The 26488-nt window shown below is 41.6% G+C and overlaps 1 protein-coding gene across 3 annotated transcripts in view; it reads right to left on the bottom strand.

The window, feature by feature from the left end:
* Nucleotides 1–115: 115 nt before the first annotated feature.
* osbpl1a (oxysterol binding protein-like 1A) overlaps nt 116–26488 on the bottom strand; it is a 28090-nt gene continuing 1717 nt past the window's right edge. Inside the window, exons 2-28 of one of the 3 annotated variants that reach the window (XM_019897130.1) lie at nt 25048–25177; nt 24301–24386; nt 24145–24219; nt 23972–24083; nt 23527–23612; nt 23067–23211; nt 22218–22285; nt 22089–22133; nt 20973–21046; nt 19985–20048; nt 19223–19324; nt 18367–18504; nt 17874–17955; nt 17349–17464; nt 13717–13870; nt 13048–13246; nt 10534–10609; nt 10119–10253; nt 9945–10042; nt 8937–9119; nt 8752–8859; nt 8508–8597; nt 6320–6446; nt 5216–5323; nt 4579–4702; nt 3627–3717; nt 116–838 (exon numbers count right to left, since the gene is read on the bottom strand). In XM_019897130.1, coding sequence (XP_019752689.1) covers nt 736–838; nt 3627–3717; nt 4579–4702; nt 5216–5323; nt 6320–6446; nt 8508–8597; nt 8752–8859; nt 8937–9119; nt 9945–10042; nt 10119–10253; nt 10534–10609; nt 13048–13246; nt 13717–13870; nt 17349–17464; nt 17874–17955; nt 18367–18504; nt 19223–19324; nt 19985–20048; nt 20973–21046; nt 22089–22133; nt 22218–22285; nt 23067–23211; nt 23527–23612; nt 23972–24083; nt 24145–24219; nt 24301–24386; nt 25048–25171 — 2913 coding nt within the window. In that variant the 5' untranslated portion in view covers nt 25172–25177 and the 3' untranslated portion in view covers nt 116–735. Of the gene's footprint in view, nt 839–3626; nt 3718–4578; nt 4703–5215; nt 5324–6319; nt 6447–8507; nt 8598–8751; nt 8860–8936; nt 9120–9944; nt 10043–10118; nt 10254–10533; nt 10610–13047; nt 13247–13716; nt 13871–17348; nt 17465–17873; nt 17956–18366; nt 18505–19222; nt 19325–19984; nt 20049–20972; nt 21047–22088; nt 22134–22217; nt 22286–23066; nt 23212–23526; nt 23613–23971; nt 24084–24144; nt 24220–24300; nt 24387–25047; nt 25178–26488 lie in introns of those variants that run through there. The other 2 variants (XM_019897131.1, XM_019897132.1) reach the window with 2 other exon arrangements.

A 26488-nucleotide genomic window follows, 5' to 3' on the forward strand; every position in this document is an offset into this window, starting at 1 on the left:
TATGTCATCTGGTACGAAACATTTCAACTATGGCATGTAGAATAAAACCCATTTGCGGCAAATTGTCTGATTTGACCCAGTAAATAAAAAAGAATTAAAACAAAAAAGGTTTGCATCGGTTTACATTGGCCAAAAATCGTCACAACTTACAATTTAATGTCACCAGTATAAAATTGATAAAATTAAAGAGCTGAAGTGGGGAAAAACGTGAAAAGGGAAAACCCACCCTTGGGAACTTTCATTCCATATGTAATAACTAAAATAGTTCAAAGAAATGAAGTGAGGTGGCAAAAATTGGCCAGCAAAGAGCCCAGGACGCTTTTGAATACAGTTAATTTATTTGCTGTCCTTTGATTTTTACAGGTATACCTAAAAAAGTGACCATTTAGTGTCAATAGTAACAATCGTGGATATTGCTCTGGTTCCCCCTTTTTCTATAGATGGAAAAGTAACATGATTTTTTTTGCATCTTAGCAAATTGCGATGAGGTCGTTGACGGCTCAGCGTGGGTTTATATTGTACACACAAACAAGAACTTCAGCAATTTTACAAATATTTAGATAGCAGCCTATTAAAAACAATACACACACTGACGCACACGTGTGAGCTAAAAGTCGACGGTGATGAACGTTTGTTTAAAAACCCCAGAGATACTGACATTTATAACGCGCACCTCGAGAATGTCAAAGCAGTTTAAGGCCACAGTGCATGTGTGCGCATTGCTTGTGGAGAATTCTAGTAAATGTCTGGTAGCTGAGGGTACGTCCTGTCCCAGTATCCGCCAGTGAAGATCCAGTCCTGCGAGCCGGTGTGGGGATTGGGGCCCAGCTGGAACCACCTGACAACCAACACAAGCAGACGAGCAGTAAGACTCACGACATGGAATGAAAAATGGACTTTATAATTGCTTGTATCTAAATAGTTGTGAATTCATGCCCACCCATCCAAGTGTAAAATTACACAACCAAGTCAATTTTCTGTTTGCTATTTATCAAGACATTTCACTTAGTGAGCCCCTTGTGCATAACAGCTTGGAAGATCCAGAGCCACCTTGAAGCGAGAGCCAACCCAGTGTCATGCACGCACTTACAAGCGAGATCCAACCTGCTGCTGCGAACATACTCGCTGGCGGGACGATAAGAGCCAGCCCATCGAGTGAAATGGCCAAATACTGGACCGAACACGCACAATCGTCGGAGTGTGATGCAGCCCATTGCTATGCTCGCACTTGCTGGCGAGATCCACTCCATTGCATTGCACGCCCACACCAGTGAGATCGAAGAAATTTGCCAGAGAGATCGATCTCACTGTTACGCGCACACTCGCCGGCGAGCTCCATCTTGCTGTTTTGTGCACACCCGCCAGTGGAATCCAGCCTGTTGTTAGACAAGCACCCGCTGACAAGATTCAAACCACCGTTAGACAGTGTACATACACTCACTGTCGAGAAGTTAAGACACACACTAGCCGGCGAAATCCAGCCCGCTGTTACGCATGCCCTCACCAAGAATATCCAACCCACTTATACATACGCACTCCTGAGCGTGATCCACCTTGCTGTTTTTTACACACTCGCCGGCAAGATTTTTGGAAGAGAATTTTTGGAGCATGGTGCCTACAATGTGCACAATGCCCAGATCTGCGGTTGCGTCCTGATTTTGTTCTATCAAACTTTTTAATCAAAGGCATTTTCTATTGATACCAATCAATCATGTGTGTATCGCGATACTTATATTTTACAGTTGGCCCCCACTATTTACGATGAATAAGGGTCAGGCCAGCTCACGAATAGCGAAAATCCACGTGGAACCGACGCCCACTGTTATTAATTATCAATCAGTATTTTTTTTCAGCATCAAAAAAATGCAGAACCGACGGTCCCTGATTTAAAACACGCAAGCATAGGAAGAATATTGTCGAAAGAAGGAAGGGGACATGGATAACTGGATGAAAAGTAGAGCGGATGAGTGATAAAAGCACATCGTTGCCCCCCCATCCCTCCCCCGATGGAACCCATCGCAACAAGAGAGGGGGACACATTTCAAGATGATATCTCAGCGCGGAGGATATGAAAGGCTTTTCTTTCAATTATTTCTGGTGATATCCCATCGCGCATGTCGAGCACGTAGTCGCCAAAGTCTAACCTTGGGCCAAGTGCGCGAGTGTAAAAACAGACAAGGAAGGAGAAATAAACATCCATTTAGCACAAGCGTTTGAAGCAACAAACTGGAGGAAAGCTTGAGAGTCAACACTCACTATTTGCAGGATCAAGCCCTGATGTGAAAAACAAAAAGTAGACATGTTGAATTAAGGAGGGGAGCTTCATTTTTTTACAGGCCATAGCTGTGTCTAAAAGAAAAATAGTGCTTTGCTGATATCTTGTGGCATTGACAGCTTATTGGTGCTATATCCCAATTTAGTTAAGAATTAAAAATAAAATATAGACATTCGGTAAAAATTTCGCGAAGTTGTCAAATCGAACGCTGCACGTCAGAGTCGACAAAATGCTTTGTAAGTTAACAGCTCTACTTCAATTGGGTAAATAAACACTTTCAAATTAATTTCAAATTGGAAATCAGAGACGTAAGTACTGTAAACGTTTCTAGCCGAGTTCTTCGCACTGATTTTGATGTCATTGTTTTTTTTGCCGTCTGGCCCATAACATTTTCATAATAATAATCATAATAATAATAATAATAACAACATTGATATGAAATGTAATACAGCAATATATTTAGTAGTGTTTCGATTCAGCAACAAGTGAAAAAAAAATTTCTGAAATGTCATGACTATAAATTACAACGGCTGGTAAAATCCGTTAAAAACAGCACAAGTCAAACTTCAAAACAAACAATGAAATTATCACAAAAAACTGATTTGCTAGACGACGTTGAAAAAAAGAATACAATAAATCGCAATATTGAAGAAATGTATAATTTAGACTATTGTTCAAAAGTGTTCCGCCCTCGGCCAAAGCCATGTCTAATATAATTGTGAGATGGAGTGATTGATTAAATACAGTATATATACTTCATTAATCCGTCAAAGGATAATCATCAATAGTCTGTCAACTGACTAATTGCACTTCTAGGCATCTATTTTAGAAACGATGCTATATGTGTGTATGTGGCTTGATAACCCATTTATTGACCGTGAAACTTTTTCTGTCTGGAATAACTTTGTTATATAAGTTTGAGCGCTAAAGGCTAGCTACGCCCTTCTTTGCGAGCTACACAAACAATCTCCTGGATGAAGTATCATATTTGAGCCCCCGAGAGCATAATTAACCTTTTCATACAGCTCCGGCACGAGGAAGAAAGCGAAAGGAGCACATTGCCAAAAAGTACTCCTCCAAAGACGCTTCCACTGGGAGTAATTAACACAAAATGGCCGCTCATCTTAGCACATTAAACAGAGACAAACGACAGTGGGCATTGTGAATACCAACGATCAATTATGGCCCGATTTGTCAAAAAGATGAGGACATGGACTCCGGCCGATCTGTCTTGTCACTAACAAAGATGGCCAGTGTCCGTTTAGGCTCCAAATGAAAGACTTCGCATGAATTACAGCGTGCCTGTGAAGTGGAGCCATTCCGAGCAGAAAAATTCATTCAACAAACTCACCTCGTCTTCCACTCGTCATTCGATTTGGAGATTTTCTTGCGGGCGGCCCTCTGCTTCTCCTCCAGTCTTTTCTTCTCCTCGCTGGCCAAGTCTATGGGAACAATAACAAAAGTAAGAATGCCATAAACCAGTGGGAAACAATTCTTTTTTTGTACCAAGTAATACCTTAAAAAAACAAAACACAACAATAAAAAAATTGCACTTCCGTCATGACCAAGCTGAAAATGCCGTAGCGTAGTAGGCCTAAGGGTTCACCAAAAACGAGGAAGAGGTTACATTCTAGAAAAGGATATTTAACATAATGACTGAATTAGAAATGTATCGCGCATAACATAACATAAAAAAAGTTTGCATTGAACATTTCCTTTGAGTAGCTTTTAAAAACGCAATTGTTTTTAAAACATATGCCTCTCCCAAATGTCTTCTTTTTAGGAAAGAGCAACATCAATATTTGTCATCTTTTGAGGAGAGTGTAACATCTGCAGTTTGTCTTCTTTTTTGGAAAGTGCAAATTGGATTATTTATTTGTTTTTATTAATATAAAAATGCAACATCGATAGTTAAGTACAACAACAGTATTTTTTCGGAAAATGCAACATCAGCCTTTTGTATTTTTTTTTGGAAAGTGCAAATACATAGCTGGGCTTTTTACAAAAGTGTGACAGTTGTGAAATGACAAGATGTCACTTGATGTTAAAAAGAGAGCGTACAAAACACACAGACACACAGATCGACAAAGGAGCCAGGAGGGAGGAGGTAGAAATGTTTTGGGGAAATGAGACGATTGCTCTCCGGCGTCATTATGAAATAATGTCACATCCATGAAGCGTGTCACAAATGCACCATCTGCTGAATGATTACCGTCACCATAAATGTCCACTTCATACTTTACATTGTCGACACCACTGCGTCAGTTTTACTGCCGAACAGACGAGTCCGATTGAATCGTTACCGATGTCGCCGTTCTCCATGGCTCGAATGTCGGGCCTCATCCTGCAGTCCGTGCGAGGAAGGATGCCCTCCATGTCCTCATGCAGCTCATTCAGCTGCATGGCGAAGGACGTGAAGCTGTACATCTGCGAGGGGGTAAATTGGATTCAAGGGCTGTTGTTCAAGGTATGGCGTTATCAAAGATAACGAAAACTGACGAAACAACTCAAACAAATGGTGAAAACACATTTTTGTTCACAAAATAAAATTAAAAAGAGAATACTTTACAAAAAAAACGCCATTTTAGGTTGGAGAAGTCTTGCTACCTATAATGATAGCTAAAATGTCCTTTTTTTTTGGTCTTTATCAATTCATTTCATTCATTCGTTGTACAGTATTAAGAAATTTGTTTGGGAATTGTAGTTTACATCATCCTATTCCATATTACTTGCAGAGACCTTTTTTTTTAACCCTATCATGAACCCTGTAACCTGATAACATGATAAACTGTCCACTGTATTAACCGCTGACCCTGAAAGGGTTCCTTTTGCACTAAACAAGCACTCCATATCTATATAAACTCAAACTAAAACTAAAACTAATAAGAACATGCTTCTCCTGTCTTTACGGGGGCTCTCGGTTGCGTTTTCTAAACCCACCTGGGGTGAATTGGCCGGCCGGGGGGCGATCCTCCACAGTAGCTGGCTGCCGGGAATCACGTCCACACTGTCGGGTGCTTGAGAGTGAACGTCCTCCTCGGTGTCACCCTGCACATGGGGCAGCAGGCGTACACTTTTGACATGACATCCATTCAAGTGTGACAGAGTTTAACTCCATGTCTTGACAAAGTGCAGTAAGAGGTGGTCTTCTTTTTAGCAAAGGACGACAACAGCAGTTTGTCTTTGTTTTTGGGGATGTGCAAATCAATAGAGGGTCCTCTTTTGAGGAAATTGCAACTTTTTAAGATAGATAGTCTTTTTTTGTAGCAAAGTGATAAGAAATAGTTTTCTCTTTCAGAAAGCACAACTTCAACAGTTTGCCTCTTTCTTTCTTTCTTTTTTTAATTATATCAGTTGCCTTTCTACTTTTTAGGCAAGTGCAAATCAAGAGTTTATCTTCTTTTTAGGCAAGTACAGTAATAAGTTGTCTTCACTTTAGGAATGCACGGTCTGTAATTTGTCTTCTTTTTAGGGAAGTGCAAATCAATACTCTGCCCTATTTTTAGGAAAGTGGGTTTGTGAGCGCGTTTGGTATAAGTATGTCTGTGTTTGTTCTGCATAGTTCTGGATTAATTTCTCATCATTAGTTTGCATACTATCATTATTTTTGAATTTGTGATCATTATTTTGCATCTTATCATTATTTGTGCGTTGAAAATTATCATTATTTGTGCGTTGAAAGGACCCCCTCGAAAATTTGATGGGGCCTCTCAAGGGGTTACCCTTCTTAAAGCAGTCACCTGTCAACCTGTGGTGCAACTGCAGTATTTTGTCTTCTTTTTAAGAACACACAACATGATCCGTTGTCTTTTTTTTTTTTTGAGAAAGTACAACACCAATTGTTTGTCTTCTTTTTGTGAAAGTGCAACATCAGTAGATCGTCTGCTAGCCGAGCTCCACTTTTTTAATTATTTTTTTAACAGAAACACTCATTTACACTTACAAACATTAACATGTGACCTCAATCATGGCCTGTGCAGGCACTCAAGGCTTTTTCTGATCGTATGCGGGTCACAGTAGTGCATTGCGGAGTCGTTACTGTACCTTTCTGCTGGTGTTTTTGCCTTCTTCTCCTTTCCTGTCGCTTTTCCTGTGAGCCTCCAGGGTAGCAGGATCGATGACGTACAAGCACTCGGTCCACTTGCCGTACAGCGCGCACAGCTTCTTTTTGCTTTTGGGCGCAAAATGAAAGCACACGCGGCCAAAGTCATTCTTTTTGCTTATTTTACTTGCTCGGCGGTGGCAAGATAACGCAAGGTAACTGTCGTTATCAGCATTTGTGGCTCTCGACAAGGAATGTCGCCAAATGCACGATCGGTAGCGGTCTCACGGTCAACTGGGTTAAGTGCCGAGAAAAAAAATAAAGAATAATAAGCAAATAATAAAACCCAGCTGTTTTGGCCTTTCCCAATCAACCATCTGCTTCTCTGTTTTTGTTTCTTTCCTTTTTATACCTACTTGCCTACCTTTCCTATTATGAATTTTAATTGCGCTCATCTTCTTGTTAGGAACAAAGTAAAGAGTTTTTCTTCATTTTAGGAAAGTGCAACATTTCGCCAGGCATAACATGAACTGTTTGTCTTTTTTTGTTTGTTTTTTGAACAACAATGCAACATCAATAGTTATCTTTTCTTTTTAAGAAATTGCAACATCAATTGTTTGTTTTCTTTTGAGTGAAGCGCAAAATCAGTAGTCTCTCTTCTTTTTGGTTGAATAAATAAACAGGTTACTTCTTGTTGGGAAGATGTGACAGCAATAGTTTTTCTTCATCTTAAGAGAGTGAATGAGGAATGGTTTGTCTTCTTTTTAGCAAAGTACAACATCAATAGGTTGTCTTTTTTTTTTTTAAACAGCAAGCACCATTAATAATGCAACATCCATCGTTTATCTTTTCCTTCGGAGGATGCAAAATGAATAGTTTAGTCTTCTTTTTGCAAAAGTCCAACATCAACAGTTGCTATTTTTACGACAAGCGCAAATTTATGGTCATGGTTTCTCTTATTTTTGACTGAGATCTTCTTCTTTTTCATAAGCTGTAAAATCAGTAGTTTGTCTTCTTTTTGGGCAACTACATAAATAGTTCTGTGCTTCTTTCCAGGAAGGTGCGACATCAATATCTTTTTTTTTTCCCTTTTTAAGAAAAATGCAACATAAATAGTTTGTCTTCTTTTTCCAAACAAGGTGAGAATTTTGCTTGCTAGTCAGTGACGAGTGAACACAACACATGTGTCTTTATCAGCCTTTGTTGCCCGGGCGTGTCAGCATGTGTACGCCTCGCCTCTTACCAAGGAATATCGCAGATTTACGCATTCGGCGGTGATATCACAGTCGACGGCTTTAATTGCTCAACAAACCCCCCCCAAAACGTTGCATTTTAATCTCGCATTCTCCAGCGCGCCATGTGCTCCGCGTAACTCTCACTTTCCTCTTTTAATCCCACTTGGCTGCTTTTCTTGCAGTCGCGAAATTGAATTCAGATCGTGACGTTGGAGAGCCGTGTCTCAAGTCAAATGATTGACTAATTGTGCGTTAATTAATAATATGGGTTGGAGTCCAGCCAAAGCACTTCACGCTGCCGGTTTTGATTTGCAAATGATTTCAGTTAAGTATACTTAAAGCACATTCAATCACGTCGGCTCAGAAATAAAATGGAGCATGAGGATATTTGGATTCGCTTTTAATAAGCACCAGTTGGATTCGCTGCAAAGTCTTTAATCTGAATCACTTGAAAGCGAGAGTGATGACGACGGCACTTCCCCAACGATGCACAAGGGTTCGTAAATAACGAAAGTACACGAGGAATGATAAAGTGTGATTAAAAAAGACGATGAAAAGGATTTTGGATGTTGACAAATGGCGGCAATTAAACAGCAAGCTGTTCCACATTCATTTAGACACTGGTTTGCGTGACAGTTGAGTTTTAAAAAAAGTTCAAAACCTCGTATGTTATAGGAAGTTAAGTTAGAATCTGCAAATATAGAGGTAATTTTTTTCAAAGATAGAAAGTTAGATTTTCGCCTTCAAAGTTGCAATATTATGATAACAAAGTCATTTTTTTCCCAATAAATACAATGTAAATGTATGTATGCATTCGTATATGTGTATAACTGCGCGACACGATCGCACAAAAAATGGCGGAAACTAGTCAGTTGTCACAACACTCTATGTACATAAGGCAGGCGCGTGTCTGCTTTTTATATTCACTATCAAACATTGATTCATGTCTGTGTACCTTTTGTCCAATATGTAGCCTTCAACTTTGTGCAGTTCTTTGCCAAAAAAACCACATGGCTTGAAGTTGAGGCAGCATTTTTCGCCAGTTCTGCATAAAACACACAGACGCAAAGAGCAAAACGCCTCCAGGGCGTAAACGGTGGCCGGTACTTTCATTCACTGTTCAGCCGCTGCTGTGGTTAGCATTAGCAATAGCAATAGCAATCGCATCTCTGAATCAGTACTGACACAGATCTACTTACTTGTGGTTGATCACCTCCACACATCCATACTGCTCAATCCACAGCTGGCCCACGATGATGTTGTGCACGCAGCACGTGGGGTTGGTCCATGTGTACGCTTCGTTGTGCCTGTGCAGCAAACCAAAGCCTTTTAATGTCACGTTAGGAAGCGAAAGGACGCGGTGGTGAATTTTAGCCGTCCTCACTCGGGCAGCTCCAACGTGAGGATTCCTTGAGGCTCGGCTTGCATACTCTTCCCCCAGAACTTGAGTTTGGGGTAGATGGAGCCGTGGAAGACAAAGTCCTGCCGGAGGCCCTCGGCGTGGAAGGCGCTGATGGGAGGGTGGTGGCTCACCTGCTCCGATACGAGCCGGAAACCCAGGTCCTCCCTGGATTGATGACATTCAAGTAGTGATTCTCAGACGGAGGGCTTACTCCAGTCATATGCGACATGAATCCCACTTAATTTTAGGACTTGAGTTTTGCTGAGGAAAAAGACTCCACAGGAAAATTCAACTTGACTTTGTGAATAAGTATGTTTCCGAACCACCCGCGATAAGTAAAAAATATTGTGACGATAAAAACATTTTAAAACTAAATGGACTTTTTCCACACACGTAAAACACATTTAAACTTACTAAAACACACTTTGAAAGGTATTCCTGAGAGCCTGCTATCACTCTCGCGATCAAGAAATGGTTCTTAACATCACTTTGAGGAATCAAAAAGCTCTCTCAATAAGAGGCACAATCTGTTGTTTTTTTTTTTTTTTTGGTCAATCTTAGTTGAAATTTCCTGTAAAATTGACACAAAACAAAAGAAAATTAAAATGTACATTTTTAAATACCAAAATGTTCAAACAACGGAGATAGCATACGTCCAAGCTTTAATGCTAACATATCATGTGAAGCGCCATAGGCATGCTAATATGAATTAACATAGATGCAAAAGTGATTCTATTCTGCAACCGCAAATTTAATATTGTATATTTAAACACCAAAATGTTCAAACAACTCAGATGGTGAAAGTCTGCTAGCTTAATGCTAACATATAATGTGAACTGCCATAGAGGGTGATTAAAAACCTTCAAACAACAGCGGTGCTATTTTTATTTGACGGTTTAGTATGAGATTGTTTGAATGTAAAATGTGTTCCTTGGCTCAAAAAAGGGTGGGAAACATCGGATTCAAGGACTGCATTGATTTCCCCCTCACCTGACCAATTCGTAGGTTTCTCCGAGCAGCGGGTTGAAGGGCTTGCCCGTCCTCTCCCATTGCGATGCCACCGCAGACACCACAAAGGCCGCTACGGACTGACAAGAAAGGTTGAGCAATCAGCATTCTGTTTATTTTGCTGACTGGGCTCGTATGTTTTGGGATCTTCTTTACCTTCATCCTGTCAAGGGAGTCCATGGCAGCGTTGGCTTGCCTAATAAGGCACGTGTGCTCCATGTATTCGGTCAGGCGCTGCAAGAAGCTGAGCGGCTCGTTGAAGATCACAGGCATGGTGATTTTGGAGAGCTCCTGGAAGCCACGCCGGGGAGGGGGAGGTTCATTAAGCAGTGTTGCTTTTGGCAGGCATCTTAAAATTTGTCTTTTGGATTAAAACGCTTCTTAGTTTTAGTCACATTTCAGTCATTTGTGTCGGTGGTAGTTTCAGCCCGTCTTTAGTTCACGAAAACTTTTTAAGTCGACTTTGATGAAAACAATCCAGCCAGACTACACAGGGGCCAAATGAGGAAAGTTATACAGGACACAGCTGTCATGAAATAAATTGTCTTGCATGCTGAGAATACTTTCTCACCATTCCGATGCAGTTTCTGAGAATACTCCAAATGCTGAAGTCATTTCTTGAAAACATGGGTGCAGGCAAACTTGTCCTGAAACCATAATATACATGCATTAAAAGAAAACATAATGTGCATTTTTTTCTGAATACTATGCAGGTGGTAAATCAGATTGTTGGGAGGGTATTAAATCACACAATTTCAAGAAACGGCTGTATGACAAGAATATTTATTTTTTGTGCTAAAATGAAGAAAAATCATATTCATTCAGAATTGTTTTTGTTCATTTCAGTGTATTTTATTTTATGAAAAAAAATGCATTACAAAGGCCCAGGTCTAAAACGCACCACCTGCCTTTCGTCTTTGGATTATATACTGCCCCCGGTGGTCGAGAAGGGCACATGACAAGAAGGCCCGTTGAAAACAATAAATCGCGATACATAAACTTTTGAATTCTTTAGGTGATATTAAATGATTCCTGTATTTTTTTAAAATAAAGTACAAGACTGTCACAGATTATTTTTCTCATTAAAAATCAAGTTACAAACATTTCTTTTTGTTTTTTCCAGGGGCAAGTATGGATGAATGGTCCTGCCATTCATTTTGATTGAGAAAGTTGATTTGAGTGTTTCCACTTGAATACTCGGCTTTCAACACAATCCCCGATGATTGACACTGAAAATGACTCATCTGACTGCTCTTATTTGCTTAAACATCACAGACACACATCAGCTGGAGGCGTCTTATCTTATTTAAAACTTGGCCTGCTAAGGAGACTTTTCATGTATTGAGTGACACCACTGCAACAAAACCTGATGGTGCTTCTATGATGTGTAGCCTGCTTTGCTATAAGTCCTAGGATGTCCATTGGGCCAGCCAGGTCTACCCCATTCTTGCAACGCTGTCAAAGGATAAAGAATAGCAATTGAAGCCGCTGCTAAACCCAGAGCAGTGATTCAATTTCCAGACAAAGTTTCCCCAGTCTTATACTTGAGCGCTGTTTTGTGGGGTCATTTCCTCCCTATGTCTCAAGGGAACCGTAACCGGAGCAATTTTATGAGGATGTAGGTTTCTAATGCAGCGGATAGGGACCGGGCCAGCCCGCAAAAAGTGAAAATCTGCGTAAAACTCAACTCAACTCACTTTCATTTGTCGAGCACTTTTAAAAACAACCATAGGTGGCCCAAATCAACAGGGTCGGATGTACAAGGACCACTGGGACTAAACACCACAACTTCTGTTTTGTTTTCAATGAAATTCAAGTTCAGTCCCATCGAGGTGTTGATTTCCTTGAGACAGCACAAAAGTGGCCTAAAGGAGAACGCGTCCTTTTAGCTTAGCAGGACATACTACAGTATGTGACACCTATTATAATTGCAGAGAAGAAAAAAATACAACAATTCTTCTAGAATAACCAGGAATATACCGTACAGGCCATGAGCAGTTTCTTGAAGTTATTGTCTTTATGGCAGTGCTGGCTTGCTACCAAGTATTTGTCCAAATAACTGTGATGGATATTGTTGCATCAGACTTGACATGACGCATATACAGTATGTGCATGTTGAGCTGGCTCATTAAAAGCTACCTGCAAGGAGCGGTCAACAGAGCTGACTGATTCCCGCCTAACGCCGAGCCCGCATCAATATTTAAACAGTTAAGACAAAGACACCTGTCCTTTCCGTGTCGCTCTTCGGGGGCACCGCTGCCGTAAATTATTCAGCGCATCAAGCGGAAAGAGCCAAGTGGCTGAAATAAATAAGAGGAGCGAAGTTGGTGATGAGGAATTTCGAAAGTAATCATCCCCCAAAAAATAAATAAATAAATAAAAATCATAATTCCAAAAATAAAGTTAGCTGTTAATTCTTGTTTTTTCGGGTATTTGGAGATTTTAAAGTTGCATATTGTGGAAAAATTCATAATGCTACAGAACAGATACATTTTAAATCTAAAAAAAAAATGTATGTTTTCGAGAAAAGTTCTGCGTTTTGTTCAACGGAGATGTTGGCACTGTTGGACAGTCTGCGCTGGTGCGGCTGGATAGATGGCTGGTGAGGCTGAGGATGAGGAAAGAGGAGGGTCGGCGTGCAGCACGGATGCATATTTGGACGTGAGAGTCGGCCCTTGGAACTGGAAGCGGATTTACATGGGACAAGAGAAGTGAACCACTCTCTTTTTTCGTCAATAGACGCCACAGTTTCTTGTTTACTTTCAAACTTAGCTTGTAGCAGCCGTGTACACATTTTGAGCATGACGTCTCTGATCCACCCCGCCGACTGCCCGAAGACAGCTGGGATAGGCTCCAGCACACCCACGACACCCTCGTGAGGATAAGCGGATTAGAAAATGGATGGATGACTTCATTCTGTAATATATTCATAATATTCCCCTAAATTAGGTCGATTTAGAGTGTGTGTGTGTGTGTGTGTGTGTGTGTGTGTGTGTGTGTGTGTGTGTGTGTGTGTGTGCGTGTGTGTGTGTGTGAGATGAAAGACTTGAGCATCTCATTTGGAACGCCAGCGTGCACCGCTGACCTGTACTTGGTGATCCCATTGGGTTGCGTCTGCTGGTCGTTGCCATGGCGATCACCCTGCGCCATGCTGTCGAGGCGACTGCTGCTGCTGCTGCTGCTGCCAAACATGACGCCACCTTCCTCCTCCTCCTCCTCCTCTTCCTCGAAGGAACGACTCGCCACCGTCTCAAAGCCACTCAGAGAGAGCTCAGAGTCTGAACCTGCCGGAACAGTTTTTTTTTTTTTTTGGTAAGAACTTTGTGGGGAAAATGAATAAAATCTCATTATTAAAAAAAGAGAAAACATATAACATGATGAGCATGAATGGGATTTTTCAAAGTTACCAAATTGGATACATGTGAAAAAGGTTGCAATCTTACAAAAATAAAATATGATTAAATCAAATGATTAAAAAAGTTAGATCACTATGATAAAGTTAGAAGGCACATATTTTCAAGAAAAAAAAAAGATGTAATATGACGAGAATATTTGTTCAGATTTTTCTTCAATGAAGGTGATACATTTTCACAAAAAAGAAAGAAACACTGCATCAAAGTGTTTTTTCCAAGTCATTTTTTCAATTAAAAAAAATGATTTGAAGTCAAATTTTAAAAAATATAATAAGTTGCATATTTTCAAGTAGAAATTCAGAATATTAGAATAAAATCAGATTTCATCCTATGAAACTGACCAGACACGGCGTCGTGGAACTCATCGTCGCTGAGGCCGCTGGAGCCCTTGACGACCACCTGCTCCAGCTCGTGGTGCTCGGTGGCCAGCGTCTGGAGCGCTTCCGACAGGATCTTATTCTTCTCCACCTCCAGCTCCAATTTCATGCTACGCACCTGCAAACCCACAATGAAACGCTATCCTGTATTCCGTGCATACACTGAGAGGAAAACAAACATTGAATGAAAAATCCTTGCCAATTATCTTTCCCGATCCAGCCTCTCCAAACAACCCAACAAAAAAAATATTGTAACATATTTTTTTAACAGCACAAACAGCTCTCTATGATTGTGTTCGGTATAAAGAACATCCAGTAACAATATGATTGAATATAAAATCCAAAAAACACTTTTTTTTTCACTTCAACTCATCGCTCAGCCCATCAGTACCCCATTAATATTGGCTGCTCTATGCAGAGAATAAATAATATAGGACTGAGTACTGTTCCCTGTCTGTCTATATGTTGTCGCTGAAGTATCTTTCTTGAATCCACTGCAGAAAGACTTAAAGCCCAGCAACGTAGACATTAATTAGCGTAAACATTAGGCAAGCTGGGTCTTTCTTTGGGCACTTGTTTGGTTGTTGAAAACCACCACGGCTCCACTGTACATCTTGAAAGTGTGTCATATTAGTTTAGCTTTTAATAGTTTTAGTTGTAATTTTTTTAAATAATTTGAGCATTTGTCGAGTGCAAGATGAAAAAAAAATACAAACACAAAGTCACTAGGAATTGTATGTCGTAAATGTAGTAAAATAAAATTCTCAAATGAATGTTTTCCTGTATGTACAATATATTTTCAATGAACCTTGAACGCCCATGTATGATATTAAGTAGCAAAGATGAAAAGGAAGAACAGTATTATTACATTTAGTTTTAGTTACTTTCGGAAACATAAGATGTAGTTTCAGTTATTTTTCACTTTTTTTCAAAAGCGCTTTCGATTTGATTTTATTTCGCTCACAAAAACCCGTTTTTTGTTTTTCAATTACTGTTGTAGCTCTTTTGTTTGTTTTCATTACCTCTCATAACCCTGTTCAAGATGAGTGCCAGTACTCCTGCCACTTTTGCAAACATCGAGAAAAGTGCCGCAGCCGGTCAGAGCGTAGCACGGCTGAACCCGCCATCATTACATCGAGACCTGGACGGATCTGAGGGCGTCGAGGCGTAATGGCGGCCGCCGTTACGTTGCGCCGGTAACACGACTCATCGGCAGCAGTGGAGATCAAATGACGGGTAATGGACACACACGGAGCATTAGCCAGAGCTGCCCGGCTAATAGCAAGCATCGCGGCAGCACTTTGCCCACCAAAACATATCTCGCCGGATGGTGTGAAAACAAGTAAGGGAGTATTGGGGCCAAACTGGGATCCTCCACATATGGAACATTCAGACAAGGTGAAACAGGGAAAGAAGGCCTCGCAAGCACTCAAAAAGAGAGGGGAAAAAGAGGGAAAGGTAGGGTGGACATAAAAAGTCGACTCACCCCTGTTGAACTGCCTGATTTGACTAAAAATAAACAATTGAAATAACGTGGTTGCACAAGAGTGCACACCCTTTTATAACTAGGGGTCAGACTACGTTCCGATTGAACAGAGCACATTTAAACTCAAGTTAAATGTTTAAATTATTGTTAAACGGGAGTCAGCTAACACCTGCCTCCATTTTAATTGCCTCTAATTGGCTCCAAATCAAGTTCAAATGCTCTCGTAGGCTTTGCTTTCTGGCAGCAATGACATCACAAAAAGCTGCAGATTTTTTATTTTTATTTTATAGACTGTTTATAAGACTAGAACCAAATGTTGATGAGATAAGTTAGTAAAGTTTTTAGAACGACTCAGGATCTTCAGAAGAAAATGTTTTTGTTGAGATAAAATTTGAATATTTTGAACAAACAAGGGAAAAAGTTGCAGGGTTTTTTTCTGTTCATTTTAAGAGTAGAAAAGTTGTAATAATAAAAACAAGTCTGATTCAAAAATGATTCTAAGGCCGTAAAATTACGAGAATGTGACATTTTCTTCGATCAAATATTTTATATTTTTCAGAATGAATCGATTCATATTTGGACATTTTTTTTAATTTTAAAAGGCATTCAAATTTGAAGTAATCATCTTTTCTAGATGATAAACTGCATATATTTGACAAATTGTAATCTAACGAAAAAAAATGCTTTTTTTTGAAAAGCTGTTCATTTTCAATGAAAAAAATCCCAAGATTAAGAGCCTGGAGACATATTTTCTGAATATATGTAATATTACAAGAAAAATGCTGAAGTTCAATGAGGACAAAGGCCATTTTTTAACAAGTGAATTTCTTTTCGGTTTGGAGATGATTCCCCATCTTTTGAATATACACCCCGCTGCTTCATTCACACTCGGCAGCGTCGTGTATGCGGGTGCCGAGATGGAGAATATTCGGCATATTTCTGCTTAGAGCCAGCCTAATTGTGAGAAAATCCGAGGAGGCGGGACTGTGTGCCTTTTATGCCTATGCACGCCTCGGTTGAAAAGGTTTCGCCCAGCTGAGCCGAGGAGGCCCGGGCCAAGGTGTCAGAACTCCGAAAGCTGCAATCCGGCTCTTCCGCTGGATGATCTGGCAGCTTGTTTGGTCTCTAATGAGCAAGCTAATTCATTCCTGGTTTTTTTTTCCTTTCCCAACACCAAGCTCTGGAAACGAGGCATGAATGACACCGTTGTCGCTGCAGATGGTGGCCGATCTGCTCGAAACAAACACTATCAGAGGTTTAGCCGTGTTTGTGTGCAGCGAGACTGAAACGGACATTTCATTAGGCACAGCTGAACAACACCAGAGCTCAATTAAAAAAAAAACAAAAAAAAAAAAAACGGTTTGGGTGATAGTGACCTCCAGATATTGTGGAAAAAAGAGGGCACGCCCAGTTGGAAGTTTACTACAAAACTAAGCTTAGAATCAAGAAAATGACATGGTGTGTGTGTATTGAATCCAAAACCATATCACCTTGTCCGTCCAAACTGCGCTAGCTACTAACACGCAACGCAAAACAGCAAAGGTGGGCTAAAGGAATTAGCATCAACGTCATGACTTAGCGCTAAACTTAACATAAACAGAAGTATTACATGTGTATTTAAAACTACCACGTAGCCTCGGCTAGCTTAATGCTAACACATACAAATAACAAATAGCATCAACGTAGCATTAGTTAAAACCCTTGAAGCGACATCATTAGCATAGCACTGCAGCATACTGAGCTATTGTGACATTTTCTTCAAGTATATAGGTATGCATGTATTATACTGACCCCTGGTGGCCAACGTGTGCACACTGGAAAGAGACGCACAAAAAAATACATGAAGTACGATGTATAATGTGTAATTTAATTTCATTCAGGTAATATTATATGTTTTTAGACAGTACAAAACAATTTTTTAAACATTTTTTTTGTTTGGAGGGGCATTAAAACACACAACAAAATATTTAGTTGGTGTTTGATGGGCTGGTGGAATAGATTATTGGCATTTCCATTCATTTGAATGAGAAGTGATTACGCATTGTTTCTCTGTATCAGTTTTTGTTGTCGGTTGTCGATATTGAACGAAGTGTGTAGCGACGTAACTCACCACTTCCTGTTTGGAGACCAGTCCGAGACAGACGGCGATGTAGGAACCGGTCTCTCCCGACAGGTTGTGGATGGCCTGCAGCTTCTCCATCGTGAAGGAGGAAAACTCCTGGAGAACTGAACCGGGGCAACAGTGGAATGGACCAATTTTAAACTTTTTTTTTTTTTTGCCATACATTTCGTATATTCTGACATTTTGCAGTCACTCATTTGGTGCGGCTCCAAATCAGGGCGGTTGACCCTTGGCTGAGGTTTGCCCTCTATCGAGTGCCACTCGGCTATTAGTGGAAAACTTCTTCATTGAAAAAAATTTGGTGACAGATTTTTGCGAGCATTTTCCTAAATTCCCGCATATTAGCCAGCGCATTCCCGTATCTGCTCGATGCCGATTGCTTGCCCTTGGTGGAGGTCTGCTCTCGTCTGAGTGCCACTCAGCCTTATCAGAAGATGATAGCCGCAGCGCGGCTGCTCATATCCTGCCGGGTTATTTCAATAAATGTGAAATAAAAATTGTTGTCGTCGTTACCTTGTGGCACGCCGTCAGTCTTGACGGCGGACAGGAAAGCTTCCACTTCCTGCTCAAGCCTGACGTGGCTCGCCTGCGCCTCCTGCATCGGCAGAGACAAACCAACATCGGCAACATGATTTTGAAACCTTTATGTTTTGAAAGCCTCATTTGGGCCCCAAATTTGAAGCCCTAACACTTCATTTTGAAACTCTGATCTAGGCTTGGTTGTCCTATCCTACTTTCAAACCCGAAACGTTATTTGAAACCATAATCCAAAACTCAAGATGTGTCTTGAAAGTCTAAAAAAAAGACTAACCCTTGAAGTTGAAGAAACCCTCAGTCTAACCCTTGAAGCCATGACAAAAAAAAAAACAAAAAAATGACAAAAAACCTAATCACCAGTGGGATTGTGAGTGCAGGGCTTTCCACAGCGTGATCCTCGCACCACATTGGGTCTGTCTAATGACTGTAATTGCTGGTTTGCTGTTGTTTGTTTGTGTGCGTTTGCCACCTGCAGGGCGTCGGCGATCCGACCCAGCGAGTTGCCTTCCTCCTCTTCCTCGTCTTCGTCGTCCTCGCAGCTGTCCTGCTCCTGGGAGCAGTAGTGTGTGCTGAAGGCCGAATGCTCGTCCAAAGCATCAAGCCAAGCCTGCGAGTCGACAATGGCGGGGTGGGGGTGGGGGGGTGGGGGTCTTATTACATGCAAAACGAGAAGAAAATCAAAAGACTCACCTGAAGTGAAACCCTACCCTGGCCCGAAACACAATTTGAAACTGGCCTCCAATGTGAAAATTCTAACCTACCTTGTTTGAAAACATTTTTATAATATAATTATATTTCAAAGCACGAACCCTGTTTTGAAATTTTGAAACTCGAACCCAGGCTTTAAACCCTAATTTGAAACCTTACTCAGAAACGCTAACACTGGCTTGAAAAGCTCTTTTAAACTCCGAACCTCATCTCAATACCCCAATTTCAAACGTTAACCTTGCAATTGCGGGCACTCAAGTGTACATCTATTGAAATCAATTTGGTTGTCAGCCTGTTCTGACATGAAAATAAAAACAAACAAACAATTTCGACATCCAACGCTGGTAAATAGCAGAGTACAAAGCGTGAGAAACAAGGCTGCCATTGACTTTTCCTCCTCAGACAAATGTCACAGCAAATTGGAAAGGGGGTCGGCCAAATGCGAGGTGATTTGTGTCATACGTGTTTGTTTTGGTGAGCGCAGATGTGACAACGTGCACCGGCGGGACCTTGACTTCTCAAGTTGTCACAAAGAAGCCGTTATCGGGAGGCGGTGCCTGTAAATTGATCAGCCGGGACGGAGGAAGCGTAAAAACCAGTGAATCATCAAACCGTACTTTTCTTGTCGCCTCGGGCTCCTTTTTGGACGAGACTTTGAAGTAATGGACGCTGTCATCGAAGCACTTCAGGGTGAAGATGCACTTATCTTTGGATCGCATCTTGAACACCAAATGAAAAAAAAAAAAAAACATCAAGAAAAAAAACAAAAACATGGATGTATAAAAAAATATATATTTATTCAAAAAAATACAATCCATCATTATTTTTAGCTCAGTATTACCATTATTATTATTATTATTATTATTATTATTATTATATATCAATAAAACACGATCATTGTGTAGCCCAAAGATTGACTTGCAACGCTACTTTGAAATCCTACCCCATGTTTTAAAGCCTAACCATTTTTGGTAAACTAATCTGAAACCCTAACACGTGCTCGAAACCCACATTCAGAACTGATTTGTAACTCTGACCCTTTTTGAACCTTAAAACCCTAACGTGAAGACCTCATTTGAAACCCTAACCCTGGCCTGAAACTCTAACCATTGCTTAAGGCTCTAATTTGAAAGCCGACCGTTGGCAGCCTCCATGACTACCCAATACTCAACTCAACTCAACTCAACTGTATTTATAGAGCACTTTCAAACAATACCATAAAATAAGGCCGGTATCGCCCTGATCCCAAATCAGCACTTGCCCATCCCTCTTTGAAACCATAACCAACGTCTGAAACTACAATTTGAACTCCCTTATTTGAAGCTCCAATTTGAGCAAAACAAATAAAAAAAGGACCATTTCCAGGGGACAGTTCTCACCAGAAACTGAGCGTGAGTGAGGGACTTGCATCCTTGCCTCTTGATGTTGGCGACCGCATCAGACCTGGACCAGCAGTAGCCAAAGAGTGACAAGTCAGCACACGCTTTACAACTGACAACAATCTTCCAATCCACTCGTTACAGTCCTGAAAACTAACGGAGTGGAGACACTTCGACACGGTGCTACAGTAGAATTTTCACATATCTGTACTTGACGTCATTATTTACATGTCGGGCAACCTTCATGTTTTACTTCACAACATTTACCCAAATGTAAAATACCATCTGCATTACAAAACAAAATCAGACAAAATATTTCCTGAGGTGTTCTTCAATTATATATTTACTTTCAGACTGTTGTGTGTGTGTGTGTGAGAGAGACAGACTAGCAGCTGATGCTCAGCGGCATTTGACAGGTAGGCTCGAACCATTCTGGAATGGGGGTGACTCTGGCTTTTTAGGATAATGAAATGAATTAGCCTACTGTGTATCAAATTCATTTTCCGAAATATTGACATAATTGAACAATTATTTTTAAAGGATTTTTCACATGGCTTTAAAATGTATTTTAAAAGCTCACGGAACCCCTGGAATGCCTTTACACCCCCCCAGAGAGGTACATGTGCCACGAATTGGGCACCGCTGGGTTATGTAGTAGGTTACATAAATGTACGAAAAATGATTTGTCTCGGTTACAACTTCTTGATATCACAAAAAGCTGATATTTGATTAGGGGGTGTGTAAACTTCATATTCGCTCCAAGTATATTGAATACCAGAAATCTACGTTTGATACTTAGGTAGGGCAAATAAATGTCAGATACATTCAGACTCAACAAGGTGACTTGAACTACTTCCAAAGTTATATTCTGTTACTTTCCCCTGAAGTATCACTTTTCAGGCACTTGACTTTGAGGATTCTCCACTTGTCTGCCGCTTGTGGCCATCTTTCTAATCAAAAGGCGAGCAAGGTCAAAGACGACACCTACTGTTTGGAGTACCAGGACAGAACGCCGTCCTGAAGAACCACCCAGTAGGAGCGCCAGCCCAAAAATCTGGAGCTCTGCGGGGACGACACACGAGGGAGGAATCAGTACCATCGCTCCATTGTGACAGCGACAGCACATTTCTGGACAAGCGCTGAGATATTCTCTCTTTGCTCTCCGAATGATCCCAGGAGGTGGTTGAAAGGCAAAACTACTTTCAATCTTGTTTTTCTTATTTTGTCATTTGACACACTTTAAATGTGTGGATATTGTATAATACTATTACTACTACTGCTACTTATAATAGTAAAAATAACACTTTATTTTATATGAATATTTGAATCTGAACGTTTATCAAAATATTCTTCATGTCTTGACTTTCATTTACATGCTTTATTATAAACAATACAGCTCTAGCAAGCGCTACCGTTAGCTTACCGACAAGCTCAGTAATTGAGCAGCTAACCGGCACATGTTGGCGCAGATACGCGCGCATCTGCCTGCGAGGCCTGCGGTAATCTCGTCAAACTTCACGTACTCATCACTGTCTCGGTGTTTACGCAATCATTACGCTAATCAATGGCCGCTCCGCAGGCTGCTAAGTGAGGCTACAGGCGTACACACCAGATAGGCGACTGCGCAACACATTTTCATGATGCGCATGTTTGCATTGAACCCACTAAAATGGAGCAATCAATGTTCTATTGACGTACTTTCAGAGTGCGCTCCATCAACTGTTGTTCAAAGCATACAGTATATAGTATGGATGTTTCCTGCTTGGTAATGTATGTAGCGAACCAGGCCAATCCTCACACGTCGGTGAATTGAGGTCCAGTTAGGTCCCATGTCATGTCACATGTACATGACTGGAAAATTAAACGCAGGCGTGAAAGTTTATTTTAAAAGCTCCAACCCTGGCTTGAATCCTACTTTGAAATCCTAACCCAGGCTTGAAACCCTAATTTACGACGCCACTTGTGAAACCATACTGTTGAACACAAAATTTATCTTGAAAGTCTGCCCTAAAATCAGTATTGGCATTCTGTTGCGTTGACACCTTCAAATGAAATCCACAAACGGCAGTTATTGAATGGCGTCCGAGGTTCTGATGAACTTCACCTTCCAGAGGAGTCCCTCAAACTTCTTGGCGTGGCGTCTCATCCCCTGTAAAGACGAGGAACGCCATTAAACAAAACAAACCAAACCACAATAGCGGTCAAAGTGTTGGCTTTGGGTGTGAAGACTCACACGGCGGGTGTTGCCTTCAAGCAGCTGTCTCATGGCCGCGTCGCTGGCCAACTGCAACACGGTCTGACCTGAGAAAAACACGTCACATCAACAAGAAAGACTTGGAATCCTGACCCTGTCTGAAAACCCTACTTTGGACTCCTCACTTTAGCTTGAAATACGATTTTAGACACCTCCTTTGAAACCTTACCCAGCTTCACAACACATTCTGGCCTGACAGAAACACGTCGCCGTCATCAACATAAACAGAAAAAAACCTCAATCGGCATCAAGGCTAATTAGCACTGTTAGGCCTCTCACCTAATCATCGCTTCTTGAGTCAAGGCGCCAATCACTTAGCAACAAGCGTTTAATCAGACAGAAAGAAAAAGAACACAGCGAAGCATCGCTATATTATCGTCTTTAAAAGCAGTCATTATCATATATTTTCTGGAGATCTCGTTTATTTTCATTGCGGGGCATGCTGGATCCTATCCCAGCTGTCTTCCGGCAGGAGGACACCCTGAACCGGTTGCCAGCCAATGGCAGGGCACACAGAGACAAACAACCACCTGCGCTCACACTCACACCTAGGGACAATTTTGAAGTGTTCAATCCGCCTGGCATGCATGTTTTTGTGGGGGAATGTGGGAGGAAACCGGAGTACCTGCAGAAACCCCCCGCAGGCCCGGGGAGAACATGCAAACTCCACACAGGAAGGCCGGAGCCGGGATCGAACCCTTGATCTCTGCACTGTGAGGTTGACGCGCTAATAGAAACTGCCCTTGACAATTCCGCTTGAGCAAACATCAAAAGGGACCGTTTGAAGACATTCGACTCCAGAGGTGTCCCATCCTGACAGGTCCTTACCGATGTTGTTCTTCACAGCGGTGCTGGCTCCGGCCCTCAGCAGCTCGGCGGCGCACTGCTTCTGGCCTCGATAGGCTGCGCAGTGCAGCGGAGTGTTGCCCAGCACGTCAGTGCAATCTAGGTTGGGCGGCGTCTTGCTGCTCAGCTACACACACACACACACAGAGTTAAATAAAAGTTAAATAAAAGAGAATGAGCAAACACAGATGGTTCTGCCAACTCCCCCAAGGTGTTTGATATCGTGTGAAGAACTGAGCCGTGATAGCTGACATTTCCGGCGCACTACGGCTCAGATGGATAGATGGAAGGAATGTTTGACATAGGATGTGGCATGATGTGGACAGGAAGCATAACCCTACCTTGAAACCTTACTTTAGAATCCTAAATTTAAAACCGGAAACTAGTTTGAAACCTCGGCTTGAAACCGTAACCTTGTGTTGAAACAGCATAAAACACAAACCAGCTGGCTCAAAGTGGCCATGTCGCCTTCTCCCGCTGCTTCGAGAAGTTTACATTCACGTTTCCGCTCTTCCGTCCTCTCGACCGCTGTATAAAAACAACAAAAAAAAAAAACAAAACGATTTGCAATTTGGTCAACATGTCCTCGGTGCGCACTTATGTGTGTGCATGTGTGACCAAACGTGACTGAACTGAACAAACGCGAACCAATTACGGTCGGTGACGTCCCTCCGCTGCACATCTGCTCAGATCCGATGTTTTGAGGTTGCACGTCTACTCTACTGTAATCATTTTTTACGGACAATCAGAATTAAATCGGAATCGGACCAAAACTAGTCGCAGACGGTTGGCCTCTCATGAAAACGAGTCGCCCAACCCCGCACGGTCCCGCGCGACAGTTGAGTCACGTTGGGCCGCTCGAAGCGAAGCCGTCGTCTCCGTCTCACCCGCCAGCATGCTTCTGATCTCGACGTTTTGAGTGACGTCTTTGGGAATCTGAGCCGTTCCATTGATAACGGTCGCGCTGGCGTTGTAGCGCAGCAACAGCATGACAACTTCCTGGATGATTCAACCGGTTGAATAATGGATTGCTTTGGCGAAACGCATGCGTCGGGGGTACCTTTCTCCCTGTGAAGGCAGCCTTATGAAGTGGCGTGTCGCCAACATTGTTCGGCAGGTTGACGTCCGCCCCCGCCTGTTTTCAGAGAATCGCGCAAATTTTTAACCTTTTCACCTCATTGGTCATTGTCTTATTTTTTTTTTTGGAAGAACAAACCTTCAGTAATTCGTCCACCACGTCCGTGTGTCCAAAATAAGAGGCCAAGTGAAGAGGTGTCCAACCCCGGTTTGATTTACTCTTACCTGCAACGTCAACACAATTAGAGATGACGGTCAGACAACATCAGACATCCCATATGGCTGGTTGGAAATCTTACTTTCAAATCCTAAACGCTGTCTGAAACTGTAATTTGAAACCAGGACGTTTGTTTGAAAGCCTAAATCGAAACTTGACTTTCAAACCGTGGCTTGGTATCTTCACCTCGACTTAAAACCACTAACCCAGGGATGAAATCCTAAGCATAGCTTGAGACCCTAATCCTGATTGAAACCCTACTTCTGAACCCCATCCTTGCCTTGAGACCCTGATTTGAAACCCTACCGCTTGTTTGAAATGCTAACCCAGGCATGAAACTCAAATTTTAAACCCTAACCAATGTTTGAAAACGTAATTACAACAACCACTGACAGAAACCTTAGCCAATGTTTAAAGCCCAAACCCGTATTTGAAACCATACTTTGACAATCAAATACTTATTTGAACGTGAACCTTGAAACCCTAACTCTAACAAAGGCTTGAAACCCTAAACACAATGTGAAACCCTAATTTGAAAACTTTCTTTGAAACCTTAGCCGGTGGGCCGCAAATGGCCCCCGGGCCGTAGTTTGGACACAGGGTGGTGATCTTTTGGTTAGCAAACTCAAAGAGAATAGAGTGTACAACATCCAGGTTATCATGACCAACCTTTGCAGTTGATGTCCAACGTGCTCTCTCCGCTCACCTTGGATGCGAGGAGCTTCCGAACGGCGTCCAGGTCTCCGTTCCTGGCGCAGCACAGAAACTCCTCGTCTGGCTCCGGATCCTCCATGAACGCCTGAACGGCGACACGGTTGGCGAGGAAATGAACACATGATCATTCCGCAATAACTCTGTGTCACATTCACCGTAATTTGACGTCAAACTACAGCTAGCTTGCTTGTTGCGTAGCATTCTTGATTTCGAATTTTGGGACTTTATTAAAGCCTAGCTTGAGACTAAAACTCTACTCCTAGTTTGGAAACCTAACTTGAAACCCAAATTGATACCTTTACCATGGCTTGAAACCCTAATTGCTGATGCGACGCTACGAAGAAACCCCGAAGCTAATTTCCCCTAGCATAAAGATGCTAAGGAAGGCACAACATTTGGTCCTGTGCATAGAGCTCGACACACTTTGATTCACTTGATTCAAGCTGTGCTGCTGTTTCGGTAAGCAACAGAGTTCAAAGGAGCTCAGCCATTAATATTTTCATGACGCAACGATAGCATTGAGGAACTGAGATGATTACAGTTCCTACCCTTTTGACTTAATGAGGGCTACTATTTTTGAGGAAATCATGTGTTGTGGGATTGTTGTGTCATTTGCGGCGCTGGAGGGTATGCGAAACGAGCAAAATCACATGAGAGTCATTTGTCAGTCAGCAACACGCGAGCGCCTGATAGGACGAGCACAAGGGAATCAGAAGGCTTGAGCATAACATGAAGCCCACGTGAAGTCTTGCATTCTCAGAAACTCACATGGGCACCAGTAAAAATCAATCGGGCGCTGCCCCGGCGATGACGGGATGGCGTCAAAAGTGAGGCACTGCTTTGTTCTTGTATCGGAAATGTTCAAACTTGAAGGGCTGCCCAGTTGACAGTGTTCCATCATCGATAACAGTCCGAAATAACCAAAGAATCGACTTTTGTGATAGAAACAAAAGGCTTAGCTAGTTTATTACCATTAGCGCTTTACATACTGCTCACTTTTCAACTTTGACCCAAGCCAAAAATATCCTTGTAATAATGGTCTACATTACAATTATACAATGAATCTTTTTTTCATGTGTTTATAGTATGTCTGACATTAATATATTGATTTTTATGTTTTTAAGAAAATGGAAATGGAAATGTATTGCCAAGGGTGCAGATCATCAGTCAATACGGGTCATATTTGACCAGAACTGTACATAAGGTTAAAACTGTGTCAAAATGATCGCCGGTTATTCTCTAATGAAATTCATAAATGTGCCTTTTGACCAGCAGTTGTTATCTTAACTTCCCATCGGGGGCATTCAGCAAAAACAAAAAGTTAAATACGAACAATAACAAACAAGAAATCAATTTGCATACCACAACTAACCACAATTCTTGGCATACCATTTGC

This window comes from Hippocampus comes, unplaced genomic scaffold, assembly GCF_001891065.2.
Source record: "Hippocampus comes isolate QL1 unplaced genomic scaffold, H_comes_QL1_v1.1 scaffold22, whole genome shotgun sequence".
NCBI lineage: Eukaryota > Metazoa > Chordata > Actinopteri > Syngnathiformes > Syngnathidae > Hippocampus > Hippocampus comes.